The sequence below is a fragment of the Salmo trutta genome, chromosome 9, assembly GCF_901001165.1.
Source record: "Salmo trutta chromosome 9, fSalTru1.1, whole genome shotgun sequence".
In the NCBI taxonomy this organism is placed as follows: domain Eukaryota; kingdom Metazoa; phylum Chordata; class Actinopteri; order Salmoniformes; family Salmonidae; genus Salmo; species Salmo trutta.
Window position 1 is genome coordinate 12,914,368 of NC_042965.1, and position 23,550 is coordinate 12,937,917.

The 23,550-nt window shown below is 42.6% G+C and overlaps 2 protein-coding genes across 4 annotated transcripts; both read right to left on the reverse strand.

Moving 5' to 3' along the window:
- Positions 1-263: 263 nt before the first annotated feature.
- Positions 264-5,367, reverse strand: LOC115199913 (histone-lysine N-methyltransferase EHMT1). 2 transcript variants are annotated; one of them, XM_029762455.1, is made up of 9 exons: positions 5,277-5,367; positions 4,801-4,895; positions 4,510-4,676; positions 4,215-4,351; positions 4,002-4,129; positions 3,803-3,873; positions 3,432-3,690; positions 636-781; positions 264-449 (listed from the first exon to the last, which is right to left on the reverse strand). In XM_029762455.1, exons 5-9 carry the CDS (start codon positions 4,099-4,101, stop codon positions 279-281), a joined length of 747 nt encoding a protein of 248 aa, XP_029618315.1. In that variant the 5' UTR covers positions 4,102-4,129; positions 4,215-4,351; positions 4,510-4,676; positions 4,801-4,895; positions 5,277-5,367; the 3' UTR covers positions 264-278. The 2 variants fall into 2 exon arrangements, with proteins under 2 accessions (XP_029618315.1, XP_029618314.1); XM_029762454.1 differs by having other exon boundaries at positions 4,215-4,676.
- A 7,412-nt stretch (positions 5,368-12,779) lies between these two features.
- On the reverse strand, positions 12,780-23,375 carry LOC115199915 (arrestin domain-containing protein 1). Of its 2 annotated transcripts, none has more exons than XM_029762459.1 (8): positions 23,229-23,375; positions 16,375-16,485; positions 16,170-16,220; positions 14,763-14,917; positions 14,462-14,647; positions 14,074-14,250; positions 13,553-13,946; positions 12,780-13,200 (listed from the first exon to the last, which is right to left on the reverse strand). In XM_029762459.1, exons 1-8 carry the CDS (start codon positions 23,293-23,295, stop codon positions 13,157-13,159), a joined length of 1,185 nt encoding a protein of 394 aa, XP_029618319.1. In that variant the 5' UTR covers positions 23,296-23,375; the 3' UTR covers positions 12,780-13,156. The 2 variants fall into 2 exon arrangements, with proteins under 2 accessions (XP_029618319.1, XP_029618317.1); XM_029762457.1 differs by lacking the exon at positions 23,229-23,375 and adding an exon at positions 19,326-19,546.
- Between the last annotated feature and the right edge of the window lie 175 nt (positions 23,376-23,550).

The following is a 23,550-nucleotide window of genomic DNA, read 5'->3' on the forward strand; positions in this document are numbered from 1 at the left end:
TGATGGACACAGCAGGAACAGGGGCCACAGGGGAAACAGCTGGCACAAAAGGAAGTACGGGCTCAGGTTTGACAGTGGGGACAAAATCTTTGGGCCTTCATGACTGAGGCACAGCCACTGTGGAAACGGTGAGAGATGCTGCCATACAGTTTGCACTCCATTAACACATACATGATTAGTCAGATATTAATATTAAAGGCAAAGCAGAGTGCTTTAAGAATTAACAACCACAATAAAGTAATGGGACAGGTGTGTCAGCCTATCAGGTCTATCTTGGTTTATCCCTGCTGTATTCCTCCACTCACCGCCCTGCAGAAGAGGCCACAGGCAGGGCAACACTGGTGCTTGACCATGCCGGCCCTGTGGTCCTCACACAGAACTAGCAGATGCACTATGTTGGACGGACGCATCATCTCAGGCTTCACAACATTTCTTTGACATCGACTCACCTGTAGGGAGGAGATGAACGGAGAGATAAATAGAAAGAAGCAGAGAAATAAGGGTTGTTTAGACATTCGCTCAACACACAAAGGCTGGGTAAAGGTTAACTTTGCCCCCAGGCTATTTCAAACTTTGGGGAGGATATCTGGTGCGCAAGACTAGGGAAATGTTGCTTCAGAGCAGGTCAGACTCACCAGACCATCCACCCTCTCTGTGGCCATGCAGGTCTGCTCAGTCTGGAATAGGCTCTCCCCACTGCATGGGGTCTCCATGCGACAGCAGCACAGAGGGAGCTCTTCAGACAGGTCCGTCTCTGTCACCTCACCATCAACTGGAAAGCCTACAAAATAACGCAAATGTATTTATTTATTTATTTATTTATTTCACCTTTATTTAACCAGGTAGGCAAGTTGAGAACAAGTTCTCATTTACAATTGCGACCTGGCCAAGATAAAGCAAAGCAGTTCGACAACATACAACAACACAGAGTTACACATGGAGTAAACAACATACAGTCAATAATACAGTAGAAAAAAATAAGACTATATACAATGTGAGCAAATGATGTGAGATAAGGGAGTTAAAGTAAAAAAAATGCCATGGTGGCAAAGTAAATAAAGTATAGCAAGAAAAACACTGGAATGGTAGATTTGTAGTTTGAAGAAAGTTCAAAGTTCAAATCTAAATAATATGGTGCAAAGGAGCAAAATAAATAAAATAAATAAATACAGTAGGGGAAGAGGTAGTAGTTTGGGCTAAATTATAGATGGGCTATGTACAGGTGCAGTGATCTGTGAGCTGCTCTGACAGCTGGTGCTTAAAGCTAGTGAGGGAGATAAGTGTTTCCAGTTTCAGAGATTTTTGTAGTTCGTTCCAGTCATTGGCAGCAGAGAACTGGAAGGAGAGACGACCAAAGGAGGAGTTGGCTTTAGGGGTGACCAGAGAGATATACCTGCTGGAGCGCGTGCTACAGGTGGGTGCTGCTATGGTGACCAGTGAGCGGAGATAAGGGGGGACTTTACCGAGCAGGGTCTTGTAGATGACCTGGAGCCAATGTGTTTGGCGACGATTATGAAGTGAAGGCCAGCCAACGAGAGCATACAGGTCGCAGGGTTGGGTTGTATATGGGGCTTTGGTGACAAAACGGATGGCACTGTGATAGACTGCATCCAGCTTGTTGAGTAGGGTATTGGAGGCTATTTTGTAAATGACATCGCCGAAGTCGAGGATTGGTAGGATGGTCAGTTTTACGAGGGTATGTTTGGCAGCATGAGTGAAGGATGCTTTGTTGCGAAATAGGAAGCCAATTCTAGATTTCACTTTGGATTGGAGATGATTGATGTGAGTCTGGAAGGAGAGTTTACAGTCTAACCAGACACCTAGGTATTTGTAGTTGTCCACAAATTCTAAGTTAGAACCGTCCAGAGAAGTTATGCTGGATGGGCGGGCAGGTGCAGGCAGCGATCGGTTGAAGAGCATGCATTTAGTTTTACTTGTGTTTAGGAGCAGTTGGAGACCACGGAAGGAGAGTTGAATGGCATTGAAGCTCGTCTGGAGGGTTGTTAACACAGTGTCCAAAGAAGGGCCAGAAGTATACAGAATGGTGTCGTCTGCGTAGAGGTGGATCAGAGATTCACCAGCAGCAAGAGCGACATCATTTATGTATACAGAGAAAAGAGTTGGCCCAAGAATTGAACCCTGTGGTACCCCCATAGAGACTGCCAGAGGTCCAGAGAAGTAGTTGGTGAACCAGGCGACGCAATCGTTTGAGAGACCAAGGCTACTAAGTCTGCCGATGAGGATGTGGTGATTAACAGAGTCAAAAGCTTTGGCCAGGTCAATGAATACGGCAGCACAGTATTGTTTCTTATCGATGGCGGTTACGATGTCATTTAGGACCTTGAGCGTGGCTGAGGTGCACCCATGACCAGCTCTGAAACCAGATTGCATAGCGGAGAGGGTGCGGTGGGATTCGAAATAGTCGGTAATCTGTTTGTTGACTTGGCTTTCGAAGACCTTAGAAAGGCAGGGTAGGATGGATATAGGTCTGTAGCAATTTGGGTCAAGAGTGTCACCTCCTTTGAAGAGGGGGATGACAGCAGCTGCTTTCCAATCTATGGGAATCTCAGACGACACGAAAGAGAGGTTGAACAGGCTAGTAATAGGGTTTGCAATAATTTCGGCAGATAATTTTAGAAAGAAAGGGTCCAGATTGTCAAGCCCAGCTGATTTGTAGGGGTCCAGATTTTGCAGCTCTTTCAGAACTTCAGCTGAATGGATTTGGGAGAAGGAGAAATGGGGGAGGCTTGGGCGAGTAGCTGTGGGGGGTGCAGTGCTGTTGAATGCAGTAGGGGTAGTTAGGTGGAAAGCATGGCCAGCCGTAGAAAAATGCTTATTGAAATTCTCAATTATAGTGGGCTTATCGGTGGTGACAGAGTTTCCTATCCTCAGTGCAGTGGGCAGTTGGGAGGAGGTGTTCTTATTCTCCATGGACTTTACAATGTCCCAGAACTTTTTAGAGTTGGAGTTGCACGAAGCAAATTTCTGTTTGAAAAAGCTAGCCTTGGCGTTTCTAACTGCCTGTGTGTATTGGTTTCTAACTTCCCTAAAAAGTTGCATATCGCGGGGGAAGTTCGATGCTAATGCAGAACGCCACAGGATATTTTTGTGTTGGTTAAGGGCAGTCAGGTCTGGGGAGAACCAAGGGCTATATCTGTTCCTGGTTCAAAATTTCTTGAAAGGGGCATGCTTATTTAAGATGGAGAGGAAGGCATTTAAAAAAAATAACCAGGCATCCTCTACTGACGGGATGAGGTCAATATCCTTCCAGGATACCAGGGCCAGGATACCAAGGCCAGGATACCAGGGCCAGGCAAATCAACATCCAGGTCAACAAAACAGATTTAATGTACAGCATATTAATGTATTGTACAAGTATTATTTCATAACTTATGACGAAATGTTTAACTCATCTCTAGGGAAACTGTTACCTGAGAGAGGAGGAGACAACAGCTCATCTTGGGCTTTCAGATTTAGCGATTCCAAAGTCAATTCAATGGTTTCCTGCTTACTGCTGTTGTCCTCTTTCTCCATTTTGTTTCCTTTGGTTAAATCTTTTTCCTTGTCTACACACTGCTCGGCTAACAGTGCATGGCTTTCTTGCATTTCACAAATCTCTCTGTGCGTCAGATCTACTCCCTTCTTTCTGACACTTTCTTGCTTTTCCGCCTTCGCAGCTAGGCTGTCTTTCTGCAGGGAGAAGGGGAGAATCATTCAGACACTATTAGAGAGAATCAAAGTTCACCCACAGTGCATTTCTACACAAATATTTACAAAAGAGTAGATGGGATGGGTCTCTTACCTTCAACACTTTGGTTTTCTTCTTGGGGACAAAGTTGTAAATTTCCATCTTCCTCTTCCTTTTCCTAGACCCTGCAGACACATACGGACGGAGAAGTGGCAGATGGTGGTTCAAGCTGGCACAGTATGTCATCACTAAATAAAGTGGACATGAGAGACAGTGTAGAAGAACAGTCTTCCCAGAAAGAAAGATGACTCACCTGGATGTGACTTGGTAGAGACAATACTATTTATTTTAAGGCTCGGAGGTAGCTTCATGTGGGAGGGGGCCATTGAGTTTTCCATCCACATGCCTGCCATGCTCGACTGCTCTGTCCCCGTTAAAACGCTTCAGAACAGACTCTAATGAGATCGGACACCAGTCATAATTTAAAAGGACAACATTTAATGTTCTGGGTTAAGATGAACATTACCTTCAGTACTGCTGGATTGGAGGCAGGTTTGCCCATAGCCTTCCATGCACACCGTGTCCTGGCTGGAGAGTCCACAGATGGAGAGCTATGAGTTTGTAAATCTGAGATCCCTGCTGCAACAGCTTCTCTACCATTGTCTGCAGGGGTTTGAGGGGTTTTGGTCAGTTTATGTGCTGAACCACCTGTCCTTTGAACCACCTGTCCTCTTGCTTGTTTTTTTATACCCAATAAAATCATTGGAGCCAGTGACAGAGCCATGAACGGATGTCATCTTGACTTTAGCTTTTTTGTTGACCTGCGATTTAGCACTCAGAGCCTTCTTCCCCTTGGCCCCTGTGGGTGTCACAGAGAGGGGGTTAGGGTGTCTTTTCCCTGCCTCTGATTCCTGACTGACCCCCCTACTCTCCATGGCTGTCCTGGAGGAATCATCTGGCCTCTCCACACCAATGTCAACAGTTTCACCTGGAAGATTACAGCTGTTAGTCCCATCAAATAAGATTAATCACATTCACACACTGTTAAGTGGGCAAGTGGTAGTTGTAAATGAGGCCAATGTGAGAGTGATTATAGCATAGATAGAACTCACCAGTCCCTCTGGATCTGGGGCGGCGCGGCGTTCCTTTGTCAACGTAGATCTCTCAGCATCTACCTCACAGCTCTTTTAGGGTCGCACCTGGCAAGCTGAGAAATATCACCAAAATCAGGACAATCCCATTTGACATCTCAGCACAGTTCAGTATCTCAGTCGCAGTACTTGTGCCTACATAGCGCAAGTTTAGTTCTTCACCAAACTTTAAAAAACACAAGTAATTCTCTAATCCATGTTTAGTACTTCTACAAATGATGCTGTACTACCAGAACCCATCTTTCAAATCCGTAATCTACATTTATACAAAAGGGTCGTGTAAAACGTTGAGAAATACAAAACAAAAACAAAGCTTAACCTTACGACCACACACACAGAGGAAAGCACTGAAAAGACTCCAAAAAGTACATGCCAAATACAAGTAAGATCCAGAAGTTGGCCCTTGCAAAGGTTTAGGCAACAAAGTAGCTTCATACCTGCTTTCTCCGATGGCCTCAATTGTTGAGCGAGAGTAAGGGGGGAGGGGAGAGAACAGAGGCAGAGCACACTTCTTCCCCTTCCTTTCCCCACCCGCACAGTTCAGCCACGGTCATGTGACAATAACTACTGCTCTATTGGTTCCATCTGCACAGCCCAGATGGAGCATGCTCAGTCAACATATGTGGCCCCTTGGGCCAGCCAGAGTGTGGCACAGCAGTACTGCTCCACAAAAGACCTGTCACTCTACAGCCACATTAGACACAGGGGAAATAGCTATGTGAGAATGCTGTTCATAGACTACAGCTCAGCGTTCAACACCATAGTCCCCTCCAAGCTCATCACCAAGCTGTGGACCCCTGGGACTGAACATCTCCCTCTGCAAATGGATCCTGGAATTTCTGACGGGCCTGCCCTTGTTGGTGAGGGTAGGCAACAACACCTCCGCCACACTGACCCTCAACACGGGGGCCCCTCTGGGGTGTGTGCTTTGTTGCCTCCTGTTCTCCCTGTTCACCCACAACTGAGTTGCCACGCATGACTCCAACACCATCATAAAGTTGCTGATGACACGACGGTGGTAGGCCTGATCACCAACAGTGATGAGACAGCCTACATGGAGGAGGTCAGAGACCTGGCAGTGTGGTGCCAAGACAATAACCTCTCCCTCAACGTCAGCAAGACCAAGGAGCTGATTGTGGACTATGAGAGAAAGAGGGGAGAGCACGCCCCCATCCACATTGACGGGGCTGTAGTGGCGCGGGTCGAGAACTTCAAGTTCCTTGGCGTCCACATCACTAAGGACTTAACATGGTCCACATACCCCCAGACAGTCATGAAGAGGGCACGGCAGCGCCTTTTCCCCCTCAGGAGGCTGAAAAGATTTGGCATGGACCTCCGGATCCTCAAAAAGTTCTACAGCTGCACCAACGACAGCATCTTGACTGGCTGCATCACCACTTGGTATGGCGGAAGAGATATTTCAATTGAATGCATTCAGTTGTACAACTGACTAGGTATCCCCTTTTCCCTTTCCCAAATGCACCGGCCTCGACCGCAAAGTGCTACAGAGGATGGTGCGGACAGCCTAGTACATCACTGGGGCCGAGCTCCCTGCCATACAGGACCTCTATATCAGGTGGTGTCAGAGGAAGGCCCGAAAAATTGCAAAAGCCACCTAAGCCATAGACCCATCAAACTCAACGCTGGACCTCGAAGCCAGTTCCACTGCATTTTTTCATTGTTACACTCTAATCAGGGACTGATTTAGATCTGGGACACCAGGTGGGTGCAATTAATGATCAGGTTGAACAGAAAACCAGCAGGCTCTAGATCTCGTAGGCAGTGTTGGAAAAAGTACCTAATTGTCAAACTTAATAGAGAAGGACTCAAGTAAAAGTGAAAGTCCCCCAGTAAAATACTACATGAGTAAAAGTCTAAAGGTATTTGGTTTTAAATATACTTAAGCATCAAAAGTAAATGTAATTTCTCAAATATACACTGCTCAAAAAAATAAAGGGAACACTTAAACAACACAATGTAACTCCAAGTCAATCACACTTCTGTGAAATCAAACTGTCCACTTAGGAAGCAACACTGATTGACAATAAATTTCACATGCTGTTGTGCAAATGGAATAGACAACAGGTGGAAATTATAGGCAATTAGCAAGACATCCCCAATAAAGGAATGGTTCTGCAGGTGGGGACCACAGACCAGTTCTCAGTTCCTATGCTTCCTAGCTGATGTTTTGGTCACTTTTGAATGCTGGCGGTGCTTTCACTCTAGTGGTAGCATGAGACGGAGTCTACAACCCACACAAGTGGCTCAGGTACTGCAGCTCATCCAGGATGGCACATCATTGCGAGCTGTGGCAAGAAGGTTTGCTGTGTCTGTCAGCGTAGTGTCCAGAGCATGGAGGCGCTACCAGGAGACAGGCCAGTACATCAGGAGACGTGGGGGAGGCCGTAGGAGGGCAACAACCCAGCAGCAGGACCGCTACCTCCGCCTTTGTGCAAGGAGGAGCAGGAGAAGCAATGCCAGAGCCCTGCAAAATGACCTCCAGCAGGCCACAAATGTGCATGTGTCTGCTCAAACGGTCAGAAACAGACTCCATGAGGGTGGTATGAGGGCCCGACGTCCACAGGTGGGGGTTGTGCTTACAGCCCAACACCGTGCAGGACGTTTGGCATTTGTCAGAGAACAGACCTGAATCCAATTGAGCACATCTGGGACATCATGTCTCGCTCCATCCACCAACGCCACCTTGCACCACAGACTGTCCAGGAGTTGGCGGATGCTTTAGTCCAGGTCTGGGAGGAGATCCCTCAGGAGACCATCCGCCACCTCATCAGGAGCATGCCCAGGCGTTGTAGGGAGGTCATACAGGCACATGGAGGCCACACACACTACTGAGCCTCATTTTGACTTGTTTTAAGGACATTACATCAAAGTTGGATCAGCCTGTAGTGTGGTGTTCCACTTTAATTTTGAGTGTGACTCCAAATCCAGACCTCCATGGGTTGATAAATTGGATTTCCATTGATTATTTTTGTGTGATTTTGTTGTCAGCGCATTCAACTATGTAAAGAAAAAAGTATTTAATAAGATTATTTATTTCATTCAGATCTAGGATGTGTTGTTTAAGTGTTCCCTTTATTTTTTGAGCAGTATATATATATGTATATATATATATATATATATATATACACACCATCTTCCCCTCCCCGCCACTCACACCCCATCCCCGTCATTGCATCTATTAATACATACATTTTAATTGAACATACAGACAGAAATTAAACACAAAAGCTCAGTTTAAATAAAGAAGTTAGATCCCACACATGGAACATACAGTGTAATTCTGAAACAAATAGATCACCACCATTCTAAGAAAATCCTTGTAGCATAATAGCTGATAAATCAGGTTCTAGATCATTTAGATAAGGTTCCCATACTTTGTAGAACTGATCTGTTTTAGAATGCAATGTGCATGTCAGATATGCCAATGGCACCCATTCAAATAGTATCTTATGCCAATCTTAACTGAAGGGACCTTATCACTAATACACTGTAAGAGAATGTTTTTCCTCGCTGCGAAAGTAAGGATGTTGTAAAGCCTCCTCTTACCCACAGAAGTAACATGCCTACTAGTAAAGAAACTGGGTCCAATTCTAGATTGACCCCTAGGATTTCTTTCAATTTCTTGCAGAACACTAGACCAGTATTGTTGTAATTTGGAACATGACCATAAACAATGTGTTAGGGTGCCTGTATCAGTTTTACATTTAAGACACTGAGGAGAGGAGGAAGAGGGGCTAAAAGCATATTATTCTTAACTGGATTGCTCTAGTACGATTATGCTCTAGTACGATTGCATATAGATATTGTTTTTGCATATCTCCAAATGTCCTCCCACATCTCTTCGTCAATAGTAACAGACAATTCTTTCTCCCACACTCGTTTCACCCTCTGTGTGTCAACAGTAGAAAATGACCTTAAAGCATCATAAAACAAACTTAGACATTTTCCTTTGTTGGGAAAAAAAGCATTCTTTCAATGACAGACCTACTGTAAAGACAGAGCTAACATGCAGGGGATTTCAACTCTCCAATGTAGACTCTTAAGTCTGCAAAGCCACTCTATAGCCTCATCCTTTATATATATATATGGAAATTTCGGCAAGGCCATTTTCTTGCCTGCAGAACCCCCCCACCCCACCCCCCCCCCCAACATAGCAGACATCTATGTTGGAACGCACAAGATATCTTATTCCTTTCTTTTTAGTGGAGGATAGGAAATTGGAGAGGAGCATAACACAGGAAAATGGGATATAATGAGTTTAAAATGTTACTCTGCATAGGCTGCTGTAAGAACCGTCATGTTAACAAATTACAAATGGGCCTAAAAATGGAGATGTACATTTATCCCAGCATACTCAACAACGCAAAACAAAAATGGTGAAAAACAACAACTTTATTAGGTTGTGCATTGTAGATCATCAAGGCACTGTATTTCCTATGCATACACAATTATTTGGATATAGAACAGTGAATTGTTTATAAGACAGTTGTGAAAAGTATAAATAAAACACGTTACATAAAACAGTGTATGCATCACAGGAGGTTGGTGCCACCTTAATTGGGGGAGGACGGGCTCATGGTAATGGATGGAGCGGAGTGGTATCAAATGCATCAAACACATGGTTTCCAGGTGTTTGATCCCATTCTCTCCGTTCCAGCTATTATTATGAGACGTCCTCGCCTCAGCAGCCTCCACTGGTATGCATTGAGCAGTGTAAAATAATGAGTAAAACATGCCATTGACATTCATTTATCAGCCACCAGAGGTATCTATAGAGTAGGATTTACAGTATGGTGTTCAGTTTCACATCTTAAAACAACAGCATTACTGGGGGTTGTCTCAAAGGTCCCGAACAGTCATTCTGATTCCCATGTAAAATAGCCTTTTGAGTTACTAAAAGATCACACATAATATTTTTTCCTGATAAAAAAAGCAAAGTACTTTCTCTCATGTCAAACTAACAGGAAGTCTAAAAAGGCAAACTGAATAGGCGGGGAGCTCACCTTGACTGGCGGTTCTTTGAAAAGACATGAAAGCAGTGAGCATCATAAATGCTGTGAGCAGTGTTGCAGTGACATTATCTCAAACAAATCTGCTGACATACAAAGCAAAAAAATAAAAATGTAATTGCTTGCAACATCCAATCCTGTCATACACCACATGGTTTCACAAATTATTTGTTTATCCAACTTATTGTAACAGCATCAGACAAAATGTTTGCTGTATAATTTAGCGAGCTAGCCTAAATGGAATTGTCAGCACTGTTTATCACTAGCTAGCTAGTTCATCTTGGCAATTTTAGTCGAAATTTACTTAACAGGGTGAGGTTTGGGTACTTCTCATTGTCATATATATAAGACAATGTTCTGCCAGTCAATGTTCATATATCATGACTATCAATGACGTCAAGACGTTTGTATGAATGTTCTGTTTGGCATGCATCTTGATGTAATGACATGACAACTGCATCTGAGGTTTGGGCAACCCTTCCCACGCTTTTGTTACATACTGGCTGAAGACCTAGCTAGCCAGTTGCTAGCTAACACCAGACACAGATGAAAGTGGAAACCTAAGTATATTTGATTTAGATCAATAGGGGAAATCTCAAGTTGTAGTTGCTGTCACGCTGCAGTCAAATGATGACACCAGTAGACTAGCAACCTAGCTATACAAACCAAAACCCTTTAACTTCTTTGGGATAGGGGGCAGTATTTTCACGGCCGGATAAAAAACATACCCGATTTAATCTGGTTACTACTCTTGCCCAGAAACTACAATATGCATATAATTAGTAGATTTGGATAGAAACTTTAGAGTGTTTTCTAAAACTGTTTGAATGGTGTCTGTGAGTATAACAGAACCCATATGGCAGGCCAAAACCTGAGAAGATTCCATGCAGGAAGTGCCCTGTCTGACAATTTGTTATTCTTCTGTTACATCTCTATCGAAATTACAGCATCTGTTCTGTAACGTGACACTTTCTAAGGCTTCCATTGGCTCTCTAAAGCCACCAGAAAGTGGAATGGGGTGTCTGCTGTCTCTGGGCAAAGTATAGGAGCAGAGTTTGTAAGTGGTCAGCCTGGGGATAGTGAGACTGGAGATGCGCGGTCACGAGAACTCGCCATGTTTTTCTTCCTCTCTTTGAATGAATACAACGTTGCCCAGTTGGAATATTATCGCTATTTTACGAGAAAAATAGTATAAAAATTTATTTTAAACAGCGTTTGACATGCTTCTAAGTACGGTAATGGAATATTTCGAAATTTTTTGTCACGAAATGCGCTCGCGCGTTACCCTTCGGATAGTGACCTGAACGCACGAACAAAACGGAGGTATTTGGATATAACTATGCATTATTTGGAACCAAAACAACATGGTGCATTCTGACGAAGAACAGCAAAGGTAATCCAATTTTTCTAATAGTAATTCTGAGTTTAGGTGACCCCGAAGTTGGCGGATGTCAAAATAGCTAGCCGTGATGGCCGAGCTATGTACTCAGAATATTGCAAAATGTGCTTTCGCCGAAAAGCCATTTTAAAAATCGGACATAGCGATTGCATAAAGGAGTCTGTATCTATAATTCTTAAAATAATTGTTATGTATTTTGTCAACGTTTCATGAGTAATTTAGTAAATTCACCGGAAGTTTCCGGTGGGTATGCTAGTTCTGAACATCACATGCTAATGTAAAAAGCTGTTTTTTCATATAAATATGAACTTGATTGAACAAAACATGCATGTATTGTATAACATAATGTCCTAGGAGTGTCATCTGATGAAGATCATCAAAGGTTAGTGCTGCATTTAGCTGTGGTTTGGGTTTATGTGACATATATGCTTGCTTGGAAAATGGCTGTGTGATTATTTGTGTCTATGTACTCTCCTAACATAATCCGCTAGCGGAACGTCTGTCCTCAACAGGTTAAATTAGAGAATAACCATTGTTGTATTAAAATGAGGCTTTTGTGATGTCAAGACTAGTGGCCTTTGTGACGTCCCACCTACTGAATCCAAGTGTTTGACATGGGGGAGGGGACCAGTTATGATCAAACTTTATCAATGTAGAAGCAACTGTTATTTTTCAAACTTTAGTAGTCTTACTTTGATCTGGTGTCATCCACATTTCATGATTTTGACTGTTTGGGACCTTTAAATAAATCTCAAATACAATCTTGCTGTTGAAAAGCTGCTTGCTGGTGTAAAACATATACAGGATATCCCATGGCAAATGCTAGATCGACATAATATACCACAGTTGATATGATAGCCAAATGAGGACAACAGCGCTGGGCGCAGCTAGCTTGATTTTAAACAACACTATACGTCCTACACAATCTGACTATAACTGTTATACAGCAAACTAAGAATCTTACACAGTCAAATCATCAATCACAGTGTGCACCTTACAAGATGAATCTGTTGTTCAGTCAGAAAGAGAGAACAAATGCATTATGGGAGCACCCACTAAGCTAGGTTTGTTGGATCCAATATCTAAACATATATCAGCAGCACAAGTTCCACAAGTCAACTTTCAAACATACAAAACTAAAATCACCGTCCTTCACATTTCAAGCATCACACATGCAATTTCAACATATTCTAAAGGAAAAATATAAATATTGTAAAAAATGTTGTGTTTTACCCCCTTTTTCTCCCAATTTCAATCTTGTCTCATCACCGCAACTCCCCAACGGGCTCAGGAGAGGCGATGGTCGAGTCATTGCGTCCTCCGAAACATGACCCGCCAAACCATGCATCTTAACACCTACCCGCTTAACCCGGAAGCCAGCTGCAACAATGTGTCAGAGGAAACACTGTTAAACTGACAACCGAAGACAGCCTGCAGGCGCCCGGCCCGCCACAAGGAGTCACTAGAGCGTGATGAGCCAAGTAAAGCTCCCACGGCCAAACTCTCCCCTAACCCGGACGACACTGGGCCAATTGTGTGCCGCCCTATGGGACTCCAGGTCACTGCCAGTTGTGACAGCCTGGGATCGAACCCGGTCTGTAGTGACACATCAAGCACTGCTACACCACACGGGAGGCCCCTAAACTAATTTTAAATGACACCGACTTAACTTTAAAAAAAAAAAACTTGGCTCCAGCTATAAAAATGGTTTACGTAAAAACATATAAAGTGCTAAAATTGTGTGAAAACAATCAGTAAAAAGGTGCTGCTTAACCAAGGCTGATGTGCTTAAGGAGGGCTGCCTGGCATCATGATCCTCTAGTAGGGAGGTTGATTGTCATGTTCAGTGTACAGTTGCCGGCAGTCAGTCTCTCCTGTTTCATGATGTTTATGTGTTGCTGCTACAGCTCTCGACATAGCTGGGAGGAGCTTCTGTAACAGAGAGGACAGCGGATATCAGTAATCAGACAGAAAGAGACATTATTACACAATACCCACCTACCTACATACTTTTCATCAGAAACGACATGAGTCATGGGCATGGCAAACACTTACGAAGCAAAGGCATAAATGTCTACGGAATTGCAACTAAGACTCTTACATTCATATGGGATATTAGCCAAGATTTAAGCCAGCCACCACTGATACAGTGAGATGACAATACAACATCAGAAACACCTAACCCAAAGACTAAATATCAAAATGTGTAATAAGACAAGTAAAAACTAAATAGCATTAGCACTGCCAGTCACTACAGGTTATTCAATAGGAGTGTAAGACTGACCATGTGGGAGTGTGGAGGTGCTGTACTCTGGAGGTAGCGGTGGGTAGAGGGTGGGCATGGAGTTGGCCAGATAGTCCATCTGAGCTGGAGGGGCACTGGGGGAGGCAGCTGGCGGGGCGCTGGGGGAAGAAGTAGAGGCTCTGATCCTGGGAACAGGTTTTGGGGCTGGGCGGCGGGCAGGGTGAGGGGCTGGGGTAGTAGTAGGAGGTCGTTGGTTATGGGAGGATGGCTCAGAGCGGCTGCTGTTTTCTAGCTTGGTAGGCTTGGCAGAGGAGCAAAGAGGATCAGGGGTCTGGGGAAGTGGTCTGGAGGGCTGTACTGACGTGGTGTCCACTGAGATGTTTCCAATGTGGATGGGCAACAAAAATGACACCACGGGAGATTTCAGAAAGATCTAATGTACCAGGGAGTAAAGGGGAGAAGGTTTCATCAAATCATGCGTGCTAAACTGAGGACCAAAGGGTTTGGTTGTAGAGGAAACGGTAGAGGAATGGTATTGTGAAAAGAGAAAAGTTTCTTACTTGAATAAAGTATTCCATGTTTATTAGGCCACAGTCAGCCATAGACGACTGGCACAGAGGAGGTACAATAATCTGCTCCTTCCACTCAGCCTGTTTGTCAGCCTTCACCCCAGTACCTTCCACCTGCACTAAAGTCCTCAAATCAATGGTAGGCTTCTTCGTCTGGTAAGTCACTTTCTATTGGAGACGAGCACACAGAAATATGGTAGAAAATGATTGAGTGATAAAATAAAATGCCTTTATCGCTCACCTACACATTGAGACAATAATGACCACATTGCAGCTTTATGACACCATTGACTAAATCACACTTGGTTGTACAACACTCTTCTGTTGTACATCCATAGCCTTGCTTTATTTCAAGCGCTGTAGACTCAGTACTTTGTACCTGCATGAGACGGGCCACCACAGTCCCTGTGGTTTTCCCAGACTGGTTGTCAATCTCTGTGGTCAGTTTGATGACCTGACCAGGGGTGTAGCCCTTCATGTCACTCTGGGCCTTCAGCACCACCGTTCCTGTCTTCACCCCCAGCAGGTAGGTGAACGTCTTAGTAACGGAAGATGAACATGGTCCCTGGAAACAGGTGGGAAATATTAGGTTAAGACCAGATTCACCAACATCCTGTTTCTAAGACTTGGATATTTCTGATTAAGTGAAAATGTATCAAATCTGTTAGGGAAGCTCTCACATGGATGTCAGGCACTTCGTTGAGGTTGAGGAGACTCAGCAGGTAGAAAGGCTTCTCAGTCTTATAGTCCTTAGAGAAGCGAGAAGTGTCGATGAAAGCCCTCACTCTGTACATAATTTTTCCATAGTTCCCTTCAAAGGATGTGGGAATAGAGGCTATATGGGAGGAGTAAAGGTATTTATCAAATATGTATTTTCACAGAGGCAAAAATACAGGCAACAGACTTTCAAATGGCCTCTATCTATTGCAATTTTTTTTCTCAATTGAACGTCTTGAAGGTGTGCAGTTTTCAGGTGACAGATTTTAAAATCACAACGGACAGTTGATTAGGACCGGTAAGGTTTGTTTGGGTTTCTGTGGTGTGTGTAATGTAGGTTGTTATGAAAGACCGCTTTATCAGAGTGAAAGGGAATCCCTTCTCAGCTGGAAAGGCAGTCTGTCTGTCTGATAGACCTTATCGATGAGTAATGGGCGGAGGGGTTATGATGTTATCATTGGGCTCCCTCCCTGAGAGCTATAGCATAGATAAGGGAGAACATGTGATACTGTTTTAAGAATGATCTATCGCACTCATTTCCTTAGCATGCAAAGGTTTGAAACAAAAAAAGACAAGTAGGCCATGACAGATTGTTAGTATAAACGACCACGAGACAAAACACAACAAGGGGAGGCAGGTGGCCTAGTGGTTAGAGCGAAAGGTTGCTGGATCGAATCCCCGACAAGGTAAAAATCTGTTGTTCTGTTCCCCGGTAGTCCATAATTGTAAATAAGAATTTGTTCTTAACTGCCTAGTTAAATAAAGGTAAAAAAAAAAATATAAAAAAAACTATGGAGAAAGCAACTGCCATACCAGTACAGGAGATAGTATGACAACAGGTGGCTTTGCACACCTCAGGGCATCTATGCTCTCAGTCCCTACCACACTAGTCAACAATTGGAGAAGAGGAGGCTAATGGGTACATGGGTAAAATCTCAACCAATGTGTCATAGATGTTTATTACAGAGTTTAACTATAAGCTAATCAGGAATGATTTTTAAATGACTTAGAACACCTTGATAAAGTATATCTCAATGTAAAGTGTTACCTCAATAACACTTGCAAACTGTTCATGGGCACAAGTAAATTACCTTACAATGACTTTACTATGTGCTCATTTGTAGCACTATTTCCATTGAAGACACAACAACGGTCCCTATGGTAATCCTCATAACCATTGATGTAGAGCCACAGGAAGCGGTACTGTAATTTATTGCTCACATTACTTCTGCTTATAGTGAATGAGCTATGTCAGAACTACAGTAAACTTACATGCCTCGACATGTGTGATTATAAAATGAGGAAAACCCATATGTTTAAAGGAATGTGGTGCAACAGGTCTACAAAGCTCCATCACTCAGTGGCCTTACCTGGAATGAGAAACTTGAATGGAAAACTGTGATCTCCCTGTTTCAGGGTACCTGGGACACCGGAAAAAAAGATAAATATCAAATCAGCTGGCTGGAAATATCCATTACAAAACAATGATTTACTGGAAGGTGTATGTTTAATTAATTTAATGTTTAAAGCTCCAAAAGATGAGAAAGAAGCAGGTAAAGACCCCATTGACAGTACCTTTATCTGCCACAGAGAGAGTGCTGCTGAAGTACTGCTCTTCCACTGTCCAGGCTGTGGCGTCGATCTTGCTGGTGACACCACAGAAGCCTTGGCAATTCACCTTGATATCTGCAGGGATAATACATAGTAAAACACAGTAACATAAGAGAACTTGAGGTCCTCAGACTTCATAACAAAATGGAGATACAAACAGAAGCAGAGCATGGCAATGTATTCTTGAAAACCCTTTTAGGATAGTTTACATTCTGATTGATATGTTCTTTTTTTTTGCAAACAAAGCACCTATTGTGGACACCTACTTTAACACGTCACACAGATATATATGTATATAACAGAACTAAAAAGCGAACTCTAATTCTGAGGAATCCAAACACAAAGACTAGTAAAAGAAAGACAAACATACAGGTAATTGCAAAAATAAAGGAAACACCAAATGAAAGTGTCTTAATTAATAGGGCATTAGGCCGCCAGAACAGCTTCAACGAGCCTTGGCATATCTGGTGACAGACACACACATACCCTTTAAAACCCCCTATGATCCTTTGAGACCCCTCTTTAAAAAGTAATATCTTCTTCTAGCCATGGTTAAATAAAGGTACAATTTTTGAATTTTTTTTATAAAGAAAATGGTAGCCAAAATAAAATGGGCAACTGGACATTTTTATACATGACCCTAAGCATGAGATGTTAATCGCTTAATTAACACAGGAACACCACCTGCAGAAGCACATGCTTTCAATATACTTTGTATCCCTCATTTACTCAAGTGTTTCCTTTATTTTGGCAGTTACTTGTAGTTTTCCTGGTGTGATGTACCACAGCACACTTGATCAGTTTGCTTTCCTCAGTGAGTCACATGCCTGGCTGCAGAACACACTGAAGTCACAAGCCCATGAGCACAGAAATTAAAGGGTACTAAATGATAGTCCCAGCAGGGATTGGCAACAGCTCTTGACCAGCAGTGTGCATGGTTATGACCCAAATTAATTAATAGCTCAATCAATCATAATTCTGGTTTGAGCCCAGTAAGACACAGACAATCCTGGAGGAGGATGGCCAAGTAAAAACAAATCTATTAACAAACCCTGTAGAAGTATGAAGTGTAGTACTCTGATTGATATTCAGTTAAATACTCTGGCTACATCACACAAGATGTTTAATTCTAACTTCTCATTATAACTTTTTAAGAACATGAGAGTGGGTCCGCTATTACAGACTAACAATCTGCTCTGTAGGGAGTACCAGCTCTTGTGAAAATCTACACTGAACAAAAATATAAAACACAACTTGTAAAGTGTTGGTCCATGTTTTTGAAAAGTAAAGATCCCAGAAATGTTCCATACGCACAAAAAGCTTATTTCTCTCAAATGTTGTGCACAAATTTGTTTAGATCCCAGTTATTGAGGATTTCTGCTTTGCCAGGATAATCCATCCACTTGACAGGTGTGGCATATCAAGAGGCTGATTAAACAGCATGACCATTACACAGGTGCACTTTGTGCTGGGGACTACAAAAGCCCACTCTAAAATGTTACACACACAATGCCACAGATGTCTTAAGTTAAGGGTGTGCAATTGGCATGCTAATTGCAGGAATGTCCACCAGAGCTGTTGCCAGAGAATTGAACGTTAATTTCTCTTTCATAAACCGCCTCCGTCATTTTAAAGAATTTGGCAGTACGTCCAACCAGCCTAACAACATGTACATCAGTGTGTTCCAGTTCCCGTCAATATCCAGAAACGTCACACAGTCATTGAAGACGAGCGGGACAACATTCCACAGGACACAATCAACAGCCTGATCAACTCTATGCGAGTGAGATGTGTCACGCAAATGGTGGTCACACCAGATACTGACTGGTTTTCTGATCCACGCCCCAACTTTTTTTTTTAAGTATCTGTGACCAACAGATGTATATCTGCATTTCCAGTCATGTGAAAGCCATAGATTAGGGCCCAATTGACTGATTTCCTTACACGAACTCTGAGTAAAATCTCTGAAATTGTTGTTCAGTGTAATTTGAAGTCCTCATAAATCATGGGTCAGATAGCCAATACTATAGTAACTTGGGAAGGTTATCAAGTTCATAAGACATCAGTTATCAACAACAGTGCAGCCAGTGACACTGTGCTCAGCATCGAAATGCAATGACAAAAGCTGCCCAACCTGTTTTTCCTGACCTGCAATGTAAACAAACCAGAGGTCCATGACACAAAACTCCCATGACACAAAACACCTTCAGTGTGACAAGAGGGCAATTTAGTTTCCATGTTGGCTAAGGTTCAGAGAAAATAAAAAAATAAAAACCAACAAATGTATTTTCTAACTCCACGCACTGTCTCAAAACATGTTTGATCACCCAGAGTACACTTTTGTTGAAAAGATGAGTGAATTTGTGTTTTTGTTCTAGCAACAAGTGATCGGGATGAGGGTGACCACCACCTGTCAGCAGCCATTTGATACTTGAAAACAGGGACAGCCATTTGAGATCCTTGACATAAGGCACACAGTTCCAGTTCCATTGAACAATTCAATGTTCTATCCTACTACATTTCTGGCATATCACAACTTGAGTTTATGATTGCCACTTCTATGCTTGCCTTGCCATTTCATCCTTGGGTTAAAATGTTAATGGACAAACAAATCTTGTTTTTTGTTAGTTTTGTTGTTTTACCTCAAGATATGGTATTAAAAAAGGACGGTCAAATTTGTCCTGTCTGACAGCACCTTTAAATGAGATTGATCACCTTGTTCCCCCAACCCAACACATCTATAGAAATAGTGTCTGTTCGAGTGACAGAACAGTATTCAATTCAACATCCTAAGTATTTACTGTTAAATAAAATGCGCGTCACAAATCACACCATTGTGTTCGTTTCAGTGGAACACTACTTTCTTGTCAGTCCGAGGAGACGACGAAGTTTCAAGACAGCTGAAAGAACATTACCTTTAAATAGTAGAGCTTGGGCGGTTGTAATTTTCAAGGTGCCTGAAACGGCATCTCCAGGACTATAAACAACTTTATTGTCCTTAAAAGTGATGTCAAATTCTTGCAGTTTTCCCATGTTTCCCATCACGAAAGGCTGCCACCGACGGGTCAGTTTATCACCTGCGGTGTTGCCAACAAATTTTCTGGGGAGATTTGTTGCTAACGGTTGCTAAACGACGTTGTGATGTCATTGCGTGATGACGTCATTACGCAACAACGTCAAACTGCGTCATTACGTGGAATAGACAATAAGGTTACTCAAATTGACTGGCCATCTCCGTGAAAAATATGATGACATTTATTAGTTTAGATTTGTTTGTTTATTATCATATATTTTTATTTGTAAAAGTAATATAAACACAACACATTTTATATGATCACATTTTTGAATTATTGAACAATTACACGTTATTGAACAATTACATTTTATTTATTTTCTTTTTAACTAGTAAACCTACACATTCTGAACAGTTATAGTTTTAAGCAGTGTATCGGTAGTTAGTTAACATGCTACCTAACTGATCAACAATTATAGGTACAGGCTAATAACAAGGTATATATGCTATCTCATTGAACAAGCAACTTAACTCAAATAATGATTTATGCGCTAGGCATCTCTCTCCAGCTCTCTCCAGGTTGTTGTGCTGGCTGGCTGGCTGGCTAGCTGCTCAATGGTTTCCTCTGGTTTCCACTGGTTTCCACTGTTCTCGCACACACTGCAGTACACACTGCCACCATCAGCTGTGTGTCTCTGCCAGTTCCAGAAAGTCCACTCCTTGCATACGTACTGTAAATATGATGAATCATAGATTGACAAGGAAAATCTCATCTTCACTGTCCAACTGCATTGTCACGGAGCTGGAACCAGCAGTAGAGGATGGAGTGGCCTTAAATCTGTATGCTGCTGTGGTGCCAAACTGGTGCAGAACTTCACTTGGTAGTTTATGCTGGTAACAGGTATCACCAGCCAGCTTCAGTCCATACTGCACCAGGAGTATGGAGTTGAGAGTGTGCAGTGACATTCTATTTCTTAACTTTGACTTGACCACCCTCATTTGGCTGAACAGCCGTTCAACCTCCGCATTTGAGTGTGGCAAGGAGAGGGCTGCGAGTGCAGCTTTGCACAGTTCTTCAAATGGATTTGACCCAGAAGAGTCCGTGTAGTTATTGACTTCACTCCAAAACTCAACTGTATTTTCAGTTGTCCCACCTAAACAGATGGATGTTTCGCCATTGGGAAACAATTTTACCAATTGTTTGGGGCTGGTATCCCAGTAGCTATACGACTTTAATAATTTCAGGTGGTGCCTTTATTTTGCTTTAGCGTTTCCTTAACACTGAACAAAGCCATGTTTTGCAAGGCTTCAAGGTTGTCTGGGAGCCTTGCTTGCAGCTCCTTGCTTAAAGCAACAATGTAGTTGATGCATTGTCTCCGAATGACCTTTTTGTCCTCTGGCGCAAGACTGAGTTGGTACACCGTGCTCTCGAAAAGGTACCGAAGGTATGGTGATGGACTGAGATGTCCATCAATGGCATCCTTCAGGACATCAATTTTTGCCATAGGGTTGACAACTCTGCTCCAAATTGATGTTAAGAGGTGTACCAGATTGTCCAAAAGCTTGACAGGACCTGTTTGCTCTCGCTTAAATAACTTCACTACAACCTGTACGTTGGACAGGATTGATTTCAAGAATGTCAGGTAGACATAGTTGGTCTTGTCCATGTACATGGTGTGGAGCACATCCGCCATCTAGCAATGCTCACTGGCCTTGGTCAACTCAAAGTGGAGTTTCAGTTCTTCCCACTGGCTCAATATACGAGTTACCGCAGGCTCAATCGATAGCCAACATGTGGCACACACTTTGGTGATCTGCAGGGGTTTCTGGCCACAATTAATGTTGGCATACACTGGTTTGTACGCCTTGCATCGTTTTGGGGAAATCGAAAACCAGTTGTAGGTTTCCCTGATTAAGTACTCAACACTCCAAGGGATGGTTTCTTTGGATACTGCACAGACGGCCAATTGTAAAGACTGGCATACACAGCGGATGAGTACCAAATTGGGCAATGCACATTCTTCCTTTAAAATCTTGTGCACCCCGCTGTGCACCCCAGTCATCACGGACACATTATCAGTGCCAATACCCTGAAGATTCTCTTTTTTAAGGTTACACTTCTCAAGAAACTCAACTACCGCCTTTGCTATTGATCTGGCATTGACCCCCTCCAATTCAACCAGCCCAAGAAATGTGGACACAACGGTTCTTTTTTAGCACTGAAATACCGAATCACCACACCCAGGTATTTTGAGACACTGACATCAGTGGACTCATCAAAAAGGAGACTGAACTTCTCATCCCCCAAATCTGATGTTACCCTTTGAGAAAATAAGGAGCCAGTACTCCCCTAATCATTTCTGTGCACTTGGTGCGGTGCATTTGGAAGTTTGTTGCTGCCACAGAATCTGAAAAGGCAGCTCTGCAAGCCATACCTAAATGGTTGCATGCTAGCAGCGAACAATGCTCTGCAGTGGCCATTGCCATAGTAGCTTCTGCGCTTTTGAAGTTATCCACTTTTTTAACCAACTGTGGTAATGTAGACTGCATTGTGGGGTTGTACGGTTTTGATTTACTTATATGCTTTGCTGTAACACAATGTATTTTGATGTCATACATTTTTGCAAGCATATCTGATTTGCAGTACGCACAGTATGCCAGACAATCATCCCCAATGATTGGCTTCAGCCACCCTTTAAATTCAGGTACAGACTCCCACTCTTTTCTGTACTTCTGGTTGTACAATTTTGATTGAGACATGTTGATTGATGTTGTAAGTTCTGTTCAAGATCAAACATTTGTGACCAACTACATTCATTGGGTTTGTCTCGTCAAACGCATACTACTGCTGCTGCAGTCAGCCAACAATGATTTGCAATTTGTTGAAATTGCTGCTGGCCTGCTGCTGCCTGTACACGAGCTAAGCGCCTGCTGCTGACCTCACTCACAATGCACTTTTGCAGCCAGGCACGTGTGTTGTGACTGAGTGTGTGACAGAGAAACTCGTTTTTGTGTCATTTAGAGGGAAAATGCGTGCATTTTAGCGTTTGAGTCACTTTTCAAAAGTTCCAAATAAATGTTTCAAAGTAGCTAAACTTGTTGCTAGGTGCTGTTTGAAAAAAAAGTTGCCAGGGTACTCTGAAAAGTTGCTAAATCTAGCAACAAAATTGCTAAAATGGCATCACTGATCACCTGTGCTCTGTGGTGGCGTTTTCTTCCCTTTCGGTTCAGCCTCTCAACGTGACGTCACTAACATGAAACTCAGTCGCTTATTTAAACGTACATTTTCTCACGTCTCAGTTAAATACTTATTAAAATGTAATGCATGTGGGTCTGTTGTCCGGTAAACAAAATATCATAGTTGTTTTTTTGCAATGTTATTTCCATACATCAAACTGACTCAGTAAAATATTTTACAGGACAGACGTGCCTCTAAAATACAAGTTAGGGTGTCTGATATGCCTACTGTATGGATAGTCAACACTTTCCCCTTTAGTGATTTCGTGAGATGACAACTATGTACATTTGCAAGGGATTTTTTAAATCTATTTTTAAAATGAAAGCAAAAAATCACAGAAACAATAATTATATTATAAAATATAATTCATACACAATGGGGGAAAAAACAACCCAAAAAACTATTCGTTTAACAGTTAAAAGTTGACCCAATATGACGCGCATGCCGACAATTATCAACGAGATATGAATACGGAAGTGAGAGAAATCTGCATGCTGTATACAGAATGAGATACATTCAATGATATTGCTGTTATATTGATAAAGTTACGGTATATGACTGACTCACACCATGAAAGTCTGACTGCTGTTGGATGGTTGTCAGTTGGGATAGTGGTCAGGGACTGGAGGATCATGGAGGTCGACACTATGCTGTCATGTTGAGAAGTGATTGATGTAGAGTGGAAATAGACTAATGCTTAAAACACCTTAGAAGGAAAATATATGAAGAGTAATACTTAGGACGGGAATTATCATATTGATGTTTCTCATTTCCATGTATTAAAAAAAATGTCAATGTATTTTGCAACACTTCGTAGAGTGACATCAACAGATGATATCACATTTTACCTTTCCTGTGTTGCCACATTCTCTTGCCCTCCAATTCACCT